Source organism: Mandrillus leucophaeus, unplaced genomic scaffold (genome assembly GCF_000951045.1).
Source record: "Mandrillus leucophaeus isolate KB7577 unplaced genomic scaffold, Mleu.le_1.0 Scaffold1099, whole genome shotgun sequence".
Taxonomy (NCBI): domain Eukaryota; kingdom Metazoa; phylum Chordata; class Mammalia; order Primates; family Cercopithecidae; genus Mandrillus; species Mandrillus leucophaeus.
In genome coordinates, this window is record NW_012099198.1 from 327,806 (window position 1) to 341,144 (window position 13,339).

Here is a 13,339-nt window from a genome sequence, read left to right on the forward strand (position 1 = left end):
ATTCTGAGTGATTTCTTGCATAACAACTAGTTTTGATGTCAGAGGGAGCTTTCTGGAGGAGATTTTGGACAGAGCAGATCTGCTCAGTTTCTTCTTAACTCCGTGGGCAGTGCACATCTCTCATTAAGTGAAATCAGATACACGGAGCAGCCCGTGTGTGAGCACCGGGCACTGCCTCGCGCCGTCTTTCACAGCTCTGCGTGGTGGCCGATGACACAAACTGGCGTCATACTTTCCTCTTAAAAATAGATCATCATTGCTTATTTTTCCCCTACTTTGAGTTAAGAAAGTGAGTTTCGTTTTGTCGCCTGCCCTCGTTATTCGTACCAGTCTTTCTGTTGAAATGCTTGTTGAAATGCACATTGCTGCTTCCTCGCTGTAATGTATCAGCACTTTCACTCTGTAAGTTCACCAATATTTGGAGGCTTTGGTGAAAAGAGCGGGAGGGGAACACGTTTGGGAATACCTAGCGGTAGTTACTGGCCAGGCTGTGTTACTTGTACGGGGCTAGAAGTTTTGGCAAGACATCGGTGAGAAGCCATGTCTGTAAGGAATGACAGCTTTTCGTGGTATTCACATTGAAGGAGGGTCCATTTGTGTCCTTCCTTCCCCTTGTACTTGTTTTGCTAACATCGGGGTGGGTGGGGAGGATGTGGCTGTAGGAGAGGCCACCTGACTTCATTGGGTCCGCAGTGACCTGGCAGGAGTGGCAGGCGGGAGGCTCTCGGGTGAGGAGGGCTTGGATTCCAGAGGGTGGGTTAGTTGGAGGAGGAGGAGGAAGGGGCTCCTACATGGGTGCGGTTGGCAGTGGTGGGGTGTCCTGCACACGGTAAGCTTGCGTGAGAGGGTGAAAGGGGCTGAAATCTGGCCTGTGTGCCCTGCATCAAGCCATGCACCCAGGGCTGGGCCCAGCCAGGAGAAGGGCCCTTTGCCTGATTTGCTCAAATGACTCATGAATTCGTGTGGGCCTGGGGTCCCTGTTTTTTAAAGCAGTTTGAGCAAAAGCAAAGTAGTAGTGATTACATCTCAGGTTCTTGGTGGTGTGAATTCACACACATCCTGGTTTGCGTTGAACTGTCTTCATGCTTGGTAAATAATCATTATAGTAGCCTTTCCCTCTCTCTAAGGGGCGAGTGTGTGTGTATAAATAAATCTGACTCAGTTTGGGCTGCTGTAACAAATGGCCATGCACTAGATGGCATAAACAATGAACATTTATGTCTCAGGGTTCTGGAGGCTGGAAGTCTGAGACTGGGGTGCTCCAGCATGCCTGGGCTCTGGGTGAACACCGTCTTCCTCTTCCGGGTTGCAGGCTCCCTGGGTCTTCATGTGGTTGAAGGGGTGAGGGAGGGGTTTCTCTCCAGCCTCTTTGATAAGGGCACTAATACCATTTGGGAGGGAGGTAATCCATGACCTAATTGCCTCCCCAAAGCCCCACCTCCAAAAACCGTCATATCAGGGGTTAGGATTTCAACACAGGAATTTTATGGGGGCAGAAACATTCAGTCTGTTGCAACACACGCGCGCGCGCACACACACACACACACACAAATACATATTTCCACCCACCTCAGAGCACCCTGCACTTTTCAAGTGACTAGTTAGGTGGGGCAGGGTTAAGGAAACCATCAGAGGACATAGTTGAGGCACCCAAGACTCGTCCACAGCAGAAAGCCACCTCGAGGGCTGAAGGGCTAGAGGAGGACGGTGTTTCTGGAGCCCAGTGAGAGCTGGGGCAGTGGAGGACACAGCTGTGTCAGAACAGGAGGCCCAGAGCAGGAGGCGATGGAGGAAGGCACCGACTCCTTTCTCCTGTGGCCCTTCAGGGGCCTGCCCATTGGCTCATGGTGGAACCTGGTCACAGCCCACGTGGCAAGACCCCCCTGTGACGCCTTGTGCAGGGTCAACCTCCTGGGCACAGAGCAGGTGAGGGAAGGACAGCGGACACGTCGGGAGGGTGGGGTGGGCAGGTGGCGAATAACTGGCACTTGGGTTGTCTTTTCTTGAGGTTAGGATTGCTCTCCCAGTTTGATAGATGAGGAAGCTGAGCTCCAGTGGTTTTCCTGTGGCCCAATTGGGTGTCACAGCAGAGTGAGCCCTGGAACCCAGGCCTGCCTTGTCCTGACTTCTGTGATGTTAGGCGATCACGTAGATCGCAGTGTTCGCTTTTGCATCATTTGTGTTTGACAACTTTTCTGGGTGCCCCTGGCCCTAGGGTAAGACATGCATAGAGTCCAAGTCATCATTTAGGTCAAATCTCTAAAGTCAACTTACAAAAAGGAGCAAAGAATAACCCTGTAGGTGCCATTGGCCAGGTTGTTTCTTCACCGTCTGATGATGCCTGACTTTGGCTGGGACCCTCATGCTTTCCTAGCCGTGGCTGATGGTGCAGAGGAGGAAGGAACACTCCCCAGGAGTTTCCTGGGCTCGACAGCATGCCCTGATGACCTCTCCCTCCCTCTGCCTTGGCCGTTCTGGTTATTTTGAACTCCTCTTGTGTTCTCACAGATGCTATTCAGGTTTTTGACGTCACCATTGTGAATATCAGTGCCACAAGCCTGACCCTGACCTGGAAAGTCAGTGATAATGAGTCGTCATCTAACTATACCTACAAGATACATGTGGCGGGGGAGACAGATTCTTTCAATCTCACCGTCAGCGAGGCTCGCGCTGTCATCTCGGGACTCCGCTCAAGCACCTTCTACCGCATCACAGTGTGTCCTTTCCTAGGTGACACTGAGGGCACACCGGCCTTCCTCCAAGTGTACACCCGTGAGTTCATGCCTGGCTCTCGCCACCCTTTCCTGCTGTCGTGCTACATGGTAGGCCCAAACACAGGATGGTGATATAATAATGGTGACTGTCAGCTGACCACACGCCGAGCTTCGTGTGACGTGCTTTCCTCGCACTGGCACATTGTATGCTCACAACAGCCCTGTGACATGGTTGGCAGTAGCCTTATTTTATAGATAGGAAGCCAAGGCTGAGAGAGGTGCTAGACAGGTGTCACAGCTGGAAAGTGGCAGAGGTGAGATGAAGCCTCTGGTATTTCTCACCTGGAGCCTGCGCTTGTAACTCCCTTTCCAGTGTGGAGGAAACCTAGAGTGAATTAATACATGGAGACAAAAATGACCTGGATATTCATGTCCCCTTGTGTCTTGGGTGCTGATATTATAATGAATCACTGGCACAGCTGCATCTCATCTTTGTTTGTTTAAATGTCCCTTTAAAATAAGATTTTATGCAGCAAATAAAAAGCTTTTGGTTCCAAAGAAGGTCCAATAATGTAAAATAAAACAGTAATGGTGCACTAGTGGTATGGTGGTATAATATTGATTATATACGATTAAACAATAGTAGTGACACCAGCACTGCATTTTGCACTGTGCCAGGAGATTTATAGACACTGCAGTGGCCTCCATGGTAGGTATTGGGGTCCCCTTTTACAGATGGGGGAACGATACCCTCATGGCTGAACAGTTTGCCCAGGGCCGCAGAGCTAGTGAGTGGCAGAGCAGGACTTGAACCCAGGCGTGTGTGGCTCTGGACCCAGGGCTTATCCCACAAAAATGTCCATTCCTTCCCAGGAAGCACACCTTAGCATTCTTACAGATGTATTTTGGACTGGCTCTTTGGGAAAATGAAATATGCTTGCATTTCTTTACCTTTTACTTTACTCTTTTACTATTTATTAGTTAGGATTAGGTTCAGCCACGAATAGCACCACTAAAAACAACAACAACAAACCCCAAGTATCCGTGGTTTAAACAAGACGGGTTTACTTCTCCCTCCTGTAACAGAAGCCCAGTGCTAGGCAGGATGGGGACGGTAGAGGTTATGCAGGACTCAACTGCATGACACAGAAACTGTGAGCTCTTTTAACCAAAAGGGATTTATCCTGACAATTGAGGTGTCGCAGAATCATTGGAAGAGCTGGTGTATTAGTTCGCTAGGGTTACCAGAACAAGTACCAAAGGCTGTGTGGCTTAAACAACAGAAATAGACTTTCTCATAGTTCTGGAGGCTGAAGGTTAAAAGATTAAGGAGCGGCAGGTGTGGTTTCTTCTGAGGCCTCCCTCTTGGCTTATAGATGACTGTCTTCTCCCTCACGTGGTTGTCCTTAGTCTGCGTGTGCCCATGTCCTCATCTCCCTTTGTAAGGACACCGGTCTTGCTGGATTAGGGCCTACCTTCACGACCTCACATTAACTTAATTACCTCTTTAAAGACCCTGTCCAAAGACAGCCACATTCTGAGGTCTTGAGGGTTAGGACATAAACATATACATTTGGGGGTGGGGGAGCACAAGTCAGCTCATAACAGCTGGGGAGCAGGCGTTAGGCCTGGCCCCAAGAAATGACTCCTGGACAAGGCTGCAGAGCTGATCCCCTGGAGAGTCACCACCTTGGTCACAGACAGCAGAGGGAGGAATCAGGGAGTCCCTGCTGTAGTTGCTGGATTCAGGGGTGTATGTTCTGAGCTGTGATCCTGGGATCAGGAAGCTGCAGCCACCGCTGTAGTGTTGGAAGCCAGGCAGCGTGAGCTCCAGTCATCGCATCCACACTCCAGCTATAAGAAGGAGGAAGGACAGAAGGTTGTGCTCCACCCTTAAAGGACACTTCCTAGAAGTCACCCAGTACCTCTGCTCTCGCTCTGTTGACCAAGACTTAGTCACATGCAACATCTAGCTGCATGGGAAGCTGGGAAATGTGGTCTTTGTTTGAACAGCTGTGCACACACAGTGCTAAAAATCTGGGTGGGTATGATGAAGGGAAAACAGGGAAATGGATTTTGGGGGTCAAGAGTGGTCTCTGCTGTCCGTCCCTGAACAGAGGCTCTGGGAGGCTAGTAATGCATTCAAGATAAAGCAGCCCGTGTGGCCAAGGTTCTCCTCCAGAGCCTGAGCCCTGGACCACAGGAGCTCACGCCTCCTCTCATTTCCTGTGAATGACTGTGTGCAGTGTGAGCACGGAGCTTCTGCACTCTCATGGTCAAGTGCTCTCTCCATGGCCAGAAACAGCTGTTTCTGAGGGGCTCGTGTTGTAGATGATGATACAAAGAAGAAAAAGAGAGGGATCAGGTGTCCTAAGTGTACATTTCATCTCAGTGTAAATATTTTCTGAAGTGGGACATCCCTGTCTCCTGGAGAAATATATTTTTAATCTAGTTGTTTACTTTCTTTGCATAGCCCCTGGTCCAGTTTCTGACTTCCGAGTGACAGTGGTCAGCACGACGGAGATCGGCTTAGCATGGAGTAGCCATGATGCAGAATCCTTTCAGATTCATATCATATGCATATCCTGTGTGCAGGAGGTTGCTTGGGGAGAAATAACCACCAACCAAAGTATTATCATTGGTAACTTGTTCCCTGGAACCAAGTATTGCTTTGAAATAGTTCCAGAAGGACCAAATGGGACTGAAGGGGCGTCTCGGACAGTTTGCAATAGAACTGGTAAGCAAATAGGCTTTTCTGTTAAACCGTCATGTTTCTTAAAGGAAATCAGCATAATTAATAAACATAATGTTTCCAAATATTGTTTTTCTTTTAATTATCTAAGAAAAACCTTTAACAATTTTCATAATAACAGTAATGCTTATTTTATGAAATACAGGCAAGTAGAAAAAACTTACATGGAAACCATCAAACAGAGATAATCACTCTTGATGTATGACATTTTATAATTTTTAAACATGTATACTTACATATATTTAATACATACATATTTAATACATATATATAATACACACACACACACACACATATATATATATTTTTGAGACAGTCTTACCCTGTCACCCAGGCTGGAGTGCAGTTGTGTGATCTCGGCTCACTGCAACCTCCACCTCCTGGGTTCAAGCAAAGCTATTCTTGTGCCTCACCCTCCTGAGTAGCTGGAATTACAGGTGTGCGCCACCATGCCTGGCTAATTTTTATACTTTTAGTAGAGACGGGGTTTTGCCATATTGGCCAGGCTGGTCTTGATCTCCTGATCTCAAGTGATCCACCCATCTCAGCCTCCCAAAACGCTGGGATTACAGATGTGCACCACCGCGCCCAGCCCACAAATATATATGTATTTCTTTGACAAACATTGAGGCCATCTGTACATGTGGTTTTGTAATCTGCCTTTTCCCCAACTTGCCAATTAATTATGAATATTCTTTCCTCTTAATACAATATTTCTACAAGATGATTTGAACACCTGCCTGGAATTCCATCATCTGAAACAGAGTTGGCAGATAAGAATGGCCCCTACGCCAAATTTGGCTCACTGTCTGTTTTTGTAAATAAAGTTTTATTGGATCACAGCCATGTTCATTTTCTTATGTACTGTCTATAGCTACTTTGGTGCTAGAATTGAGTAGTGGCAACAGAGAATGTGTGGCTTGTGAAGCCTGAGATATTTATTTTCTGGCCATTACAGAGAATGTTTGCTGACCTCTGGGCTAGATCAGTGGTTTTCAAATTGTGGTCCAGGGCTCTCTAGGGATCCCTAGGTTCTTTCAAGGTGTCTCCAAGGTAGTATTATCGTAACAATACTAAAACGTTATTTGACTTTTTCATTCTCATTCTCTTTTGGAGTTTTCCAACTTTGATCTGACATAGGATGACCTTGTCTCTCTGAGGGCTAATGGAATATATGCTGTAGATTCTTACATTTAAAAAATTTCTTCATTTTAAATCCCCGATATAGTAAATCTTAATAAATATAACCTATGTAAATACAAATTCTCTGAGAGCCTTAATAACCTTTAAGAAGGTAAAGAAGTCCTGAGAGCAAAAAGTTTAAGAAACTCTGGTCAAGATGTATTAGAAATTAACTACTGTGCTGTGTTGGGCAGGTGGACTCTTGACAGTCTTTCATAAACAACACTGTGATGTGATAGTTTGTCAGTTCTAGGCTAATTGAAATTGATAAAATCATTTTGTAGTCAGCTACGGTGGCCTGCACCCATAGTCCCAGCTACTTGAGAGGCTGTGGCAGGAAGATTTGCTTGACCCAGCGGTTGCAGACCAGCACCAGCCTGGGAGACCCTGTCTCAAAAAAAATTTTTTTTAATAGAAACAGTTTAAATAAATTATTAAATTGTTTCTAGCCCCACAGGAGAAACTTCTGGAAAATTCTAGAGAGTAATTTTTTTATCGTTTTAAAAATTTGAAATTTTTTTTTTTGAAAGGTTGAAAAACATACAGTCTTCCTAGATCTTTGATTCAAGATAGTTGAAATCTTTTATACAGAGGGTAGAATAAAGAAATGGGACAGATTCCTTGAAACACACATGAAATGAGTTAGGCTTTTGAGATTCTCCTTGAAGAAGCTTCTTCAACTGTGCTGGTTAGGTTAAGCACCAATAGTCATTCAGAGGATCTGCTTCCGAAATAAGGGGTCTACTAAAATGCATCCCTCAGATGAAATGCAGTATTCCCTTTGCAAGTCTGCATTTTAGACTGTTGACATGAAGTCTTAACATCAACATGTTTCTTCTGTCTTTTAAGGATATGGATAATGGTAAGAGGATCACCACTGACGGGGATGTGTGATATCGTGCTACTTGCTATTGCTCAGAACTTACTGTAACAATAATATAATATGTTGAGGGTCTGCAAAGTGCTGAGTGCTCTCATACTATATTTTACATTTTTAACACAACTTCATGGAGCAGGTATTATTATCATTTCTGTCCTAGAGTAAGAAATGGGGGCTCTGCGAACTTAAGTAACTGGCCCAGAGTGATGAGGCAAACTGACTTGTGTCTGGTGTCTAAGACCAAGTGCTTATCCACCATGTAGATTGACACTTTGATGTGGTACAGCAGTAAAGTTTAGTATTAGTGAGGAGAAGGCATCTCTTTTACTATAGTTTATTATGAATGTTCTTTTCTCTTAATATCAGTATTTCTGCAGGGTAATTTTCACATGGTAATTTTAACACCCGCCTGGAATTCCATTGTCTCAAAGGACCCATTTCATTCAGTGGTCCCATTGAATGAAAGTCAAGAAGGCTTGCTATATGATCTAAACTCTTTGGGAGTTAGTTTTCTATTATTGAACAACCTTTATTGTTATTGAAAAAAGTCAGCTTAACAGCATTAAAAGCAATTTTGAAAAAAGGAAATGAATAAGTAATTCCAGTCCTATGTATATCTCCAAAAGAATTGAAAACAGGGCCTTGGACAGTTATTTGTACATCAGTGTTTATGGTAGTAGCATTGTTCACAGTAGCCAAAGGGGGACCGAAGATCCCATCAACAAATGAATGGATAGACAAAATGTGGTTCATCCATACAACAGAGTATTATTCAGCCTAAAAAAGAAAGAAGTTCTGATTTATGGTACAACATGGATGGATCTTGAGGACATTATGCTAAGTGAAATAAGCCAACACAGAAGGACAAATACTGGATGATTCCACTTACCTGAGTACCTAGATTAGGCAACTTAATATTCTACAGAAATTAGAATAGAGGTTACCAGGGGCTGTGCAGAGGGAGTGGGCATTATTATTTCATGGCTACAGTTTATGCTGGGGATGATAACAGTGTTTTGGGTACAGGTAGTGGTGATGGTAACACGACATTGTGAATGTTGATGACACCGAATTGTACACTGACCGATGGTTAAGATGATGAATATTATGGTATGTATGTCTTACCACAATAAAAAGAAAAAGAAACAAATATCTCTACTTTTCTAACCCAACCAAATTCCTTTTCTCTCTATGTCCACATTTTGCTTGTATTACTGTAATTATTATACAAGTACTTTTATTTTGTATTTGAATTTTTCTTTTTTTTTACTCAGTCTATACCACAACTTTCCCCTATAGTTATCATGGTCTTCATGTTTTTATGGCTGCAGAATATTTCATCATGCAGCCAGATCACAGTGCCCACAGCCCTCCCCATGTTATTGAATATTTAGGTTGTTTCTAGTTTTTTATGTTTATAGGCAAAGGCTGCCTTTCATGGTCTTTTGTCTGTGGAATTCCTTTGACACCAGGAATCTGCCAGTAGGAAACAAAGGCTTCTCCCAGTGGCTTCTCTTTAAGGAGAACACACTTAAGATTTAAAAAAAAAAAATTAATTTTGGAGTAGATTGTACGTAAACATGGCACTTTTTTTTATTTTTTAGGACAAGGTGTTTGCAGTGAAAGCATTTCCCTTTTTTGTCCCCTACCTGCCCATTTCCTCTCCCTGGAGGCGATGTTTGTTGCCAGGTAAAGAGAGACGGGGTTGAAAGCTGCCCTGGAAAACAGGCCCTGCCTCCGTGGTTACTTCCGGGCCTCGACTTCCGGGCATCCCTGGTGCAAGTGGCTGAGTGTGCAGCCGGGAGATGATTGGCGGATGGGCTCCTGTGGGGGACTCCGCTTCTGACTCGGCCCTGAGGGTGCAGGGTGTGCCCGTTTTCTTCCCTTCCTCATCCGTCCTCAAATGCTGCAACGTAGTAAAGGTCAGCTCTCCATTTCAGTTCTCCTCTTCAGTATGTCAGGCAGTGTCACGGGGAGATGTTTCCTTCTAAATGAGTGATTTAAAAAAACAAAACAAAACAAAAAAACCTCTCTATTGAGATGTAATATACATACCGAAAAGGGACGTATCCTCAGCGCATAGCTTCATGAACTTTTACAAACTGAACACACCTCGTTACCAGCACCCATATCAAGAAACTGAATGTGATTTCCACTTCAGATGACCCCTTGAAGGGCTTTTTTTTTTTTTTTTTTGAGACAGAGTTACGCTGTTGTCGCCCAGGCTGGAGTGCGATGGCGCGATCTCGGCTCAACGCAACCTCCGCCTTCCGGGTTCAAGCGATTCATTCTCCTGCCTCAGTGGCTGGGACTACAGGCATACGCCACCGCAGCCGGCTAATTTTGCACTTTTTTTAGTAGAGATGAGGTTTCTTCATGTTGGTCAGGATGGTCTCAGACTCCTAACTTCATGTGATCCGCCCGCCTTGGCCTCCCAAAGTGCCGGGATTACAGGCATGAGCTGCCGTGCCTGGCTGCCTTTTTTCTTTTTTTTTTTTTTGCGGCAGAGTCTCATTCTGTCGCCCAGGCTGGAGTGCAGCAGTACTGTGATCTCGGCTCACTGCAACCTCTACCTTCTGGGTTCAAGTGGTTCTCGTGCCCCAGCCTCCCGAGTAGCTGGGATTATAGGTGTGTGCCACCACACCCAGCTAATATTTGTATTTTCAGTAGAGATGGGTTTTCAGCATGTTGGCCAAGCTGGTCTCGAACCCCTGACCTCAAGTAATCCACCCATCTCAGCCTCCCAAAATGTTGGGATTACAGGCATAAGCCACTGCACCCAGCCTAAGGGCTCATTTTTATGACAAGAACAAAAAACTAGAGAACTGGTAAGATAAACTGGGAAGTTCGTCTGCGTCGTGGAAGAGCTAAAATTCTTGAGAGCACCAAGTGTGTGCATTTCTCAGCTCGATTTTGGAGTGTGCCTTTTATGAACTCATTTGAAAGTGTGATGGCAGAAGAGCAGGTTCTCTCGACAGCACTTGGAGAGGAAGCTAGGCCTCATGATAGTCAGTAATGGGTTTCCCTTCTTCCTTTCTTCTGAGCAGCTCCCAGTGCAGTGTTTGACATCCACGTGGTCTACGTCACCACCACGGAGATGCGGCTGGAGTGGAAGAGCCCAGGCAATGCTTCCGAGTATGTCTACCATTTAGTCATAGAGTCTAAGCATGGCTCTAACCACACAAACACATCTGACAACGTGGTCACTCTCCAGGGCCTGATCCCGGGCACCTTATATAACATTACCATCTCTCCGGAAGTGGACCACATCCCGGGAGACCCCAGCTCCACTACACAGTACACACGTAAGTCTCTTAGGATGCCCTTCTAAGGAACAACCTCTGTAACCGTCTCTTGGAGGAGGCACTGGTTAAATGATGGCCAGTGTGCTTCTAGGATCCAGGTTGACCCTGAAACTGCTAAAGTTGAAAACATTGGTCTCAGCAACGGTTCTGCTGTCCGCATGGGGCACTGTTCTTCAAGCTATGTGAACTTAGAATTGTCATTAGAAGCAAGAAGTGATTCCTTGGGAGTGGAGACTGAAACTGTTCTAGTCATTCCTTGAGAGTACAGAGTAGAGAAGGGTCACCTTGTCATGTTGGTACTGGAAGATACTGCCCAGATGAGAAGCTTTACCTGCGATAGTGAGGGAGGTGTTTTGCAAATATTTGAATCAAATACATGGTAAAGATGTTTGTAATATGTTTTTAGTATATTTTTCTCCTTCATCTATTAGATTTGAAAAACAGATTAGAAATTATATCTTAAAAATATATTTGAAATAAACGAAGTATTAAAAGAAGCCTAAATTAAACTTCTTTTGAGATTTAATCTGTATAATGATTTTCTTGATGTGTTTTGGGGAAGTTTTCCATCTTTTGAGCCAGCAAATACTAGCTTTGTTCATTCTTTCTAAAATGAGCCAGGCTATTTTTGGATATAGTAAATAGTCCTGGAATTCTGGTTAATCTGTGCTTTTACACGAATTGCCTTTTTTTAAAATCAAGGGCCCAGCAATGTGTCCAACATTGATGTAAGTACCAGCACCACAGCAGCAACTTTAAGTTGGCAGAACTTTGATGACGCCTCTCCCACGTACTCCTACTGCCTTCTTATTGAGAAGGTTGGAAATTCCAGCAACGCAACACAAGTGGTCACGGGCATTGGAATTACTAACGCTACTGTCACTGAATTAATACCTGGCTCGTCATACACAGTGGAGATCTTCACACAAGTAGGGGACAGAATCAAGTCACTGGAACCTGGCTGGAAGTCATTCTGTACAGGTGAGTGTAGCCCCAGCTGCCTCTTGGACTCCTCCCTGAGTGGTGCTGACCTGGCAGGTCAGTCCTCCACAGTCTGTAGTTTGTTTGGTTTTGTGTGATGTGCAGTGATCGAGCTTTCTGAGGCATCCTGTTAGCTTATTGGTGCTGTCTCCATGCCCTCATCATTTCTGCATTCAATAAATATTTATTGAGCATATACCATATGCCAGTCAAGTCCTTGCCTTCTTGGAACTTTTATTTTGGAAGGAGGAAGTGGAATGTGTATCTAGGATGCTCAGGAAAGGCCTCAGTGAGAAGGTGACTTTTGAGCAAAGATCTGAATAAAGGGAAGGATGCAGCTATTTGGATATCAGGGCATGAGAGCATTACAGGCAGAGGCTTGTGCAGAGGGGCCTGTGCACCGTGTTCTGGAGGCTGGAGGAAGAGCGGGAGGCAAGGATGGGAGGAGTGGACCCACAGGAACAGGAGGGTGTGGGTGGGAGGTGAGGCTTGGGTGGGGCTGGGCCAGGACGTGGATGATGGTCTGGCATTGGTTTGTCTTTTGCGCTGGAGAAGACGGAAAGGTTATTGTTGAAATGATGCCCAGCCTTTGTGTCCTTCTGGATCCTCCCCTATCTCACAACTCAAAATGTGTGATAAAGAGAAGAGCCCTGTGTGTGACTGAGGATGCTTGCAGGGCAGTCCAGGGAAGGCTTTGCAGACAGTGGTGGGCACTTCTGCTCATAGTGCTGTCTGTAGCACCTTTATCACTCAGCACCTGTGCACTACTCATTTTATGCTCACCTTGCTCCTACCTCTTCCCTTTTTAGCCCAGGCCATTCATATGTTCAGGCTGATTTGGAAGTGGGGGTCTCATGGGATCAGCCTCCCTGGTAGTGTAGGAGCTCCACCTGTGATGGCCTCTGGCCTTTCAGTGGTCAGTGGGGTGGCCACAGAAATCCCTGCAGCTTTGGGTCACCTCTGTTCCATCCCACCTGGTCCAGACACCCATCTTTGATATTTGGGTGCCTTTCATTGCTGATATTTGTCTTAGCTATAGTTATTTGTAGCCTATAGCCAGAGAAAAAGTGTATCCGAGCATTTATGACTGAGTATGGGTGGAACAGGAACTGTGAAAGTAGGTGCGGTGTTCAGATTACCTTTCCAGGCCTTGGGTGGCGAATGTGGGAGTTGCACTAGGTGCCTTGGTAGAGCTTCTCCTGCTCTAAAATTCTGTGATGTTCAATTAATGATAATACTGTCCTCCAGTTTTAATATGGAGTTTTCCATTTAGATTAGTTTGATGTTAGTCCTCAGTAAAAATCTGTTGGCCCTCAGAGACAACACTCTATTTTGAAGATGAGGAAGCTGATACCATTTGTCATTGATGATGCAGTATGTTATGTGAATAGAGAGTGTCTTGAATTTAGACTTAGAAAACCTGGGATCTCGTTTTGGCTTCACCACCTGCCATGTCATCATCAGCCAATTACTTAACCTTTCTGAGCCTCTGTGGATTTATCTGCAGATGGGACAGTATGGGCCT

General features: G+C 45.2%; 1 protein-coding gene across 1 annotated transcript in view; it reads left to right on the top strand.

Moving 5' to 3' along the window:
• Positions 1 to 13,339, top strand: part of PTPRJ (protein tyrosine phosphatase, receptor type, J) — a 71,427-nt gene that overhangs the window by 19,925 nt on the left and 38,163 nt on the right. The window contains exons 9-12 of the mRNA XM_011989842.1: positions 2,509 to 2,772; positions 5,188 to 5,451; positions 10,576 to 10,833; positions 11,536 to 11,814. Coding sequence (XP_011845232.1) covers positions 2,509 to 2,772; positions 5,188 to 5,451; positions 10,576 to 10,833; positions 11,536 to 11,814 — 1,065 coding nt within the window. The remainder of the gene's footprint in view (positions 1 to 2,508; positions 2,773 to 5,187; positions 5,452 to 10,575; positions 10,834 to 11,535; positions 11,815 to 13,339) is intronic.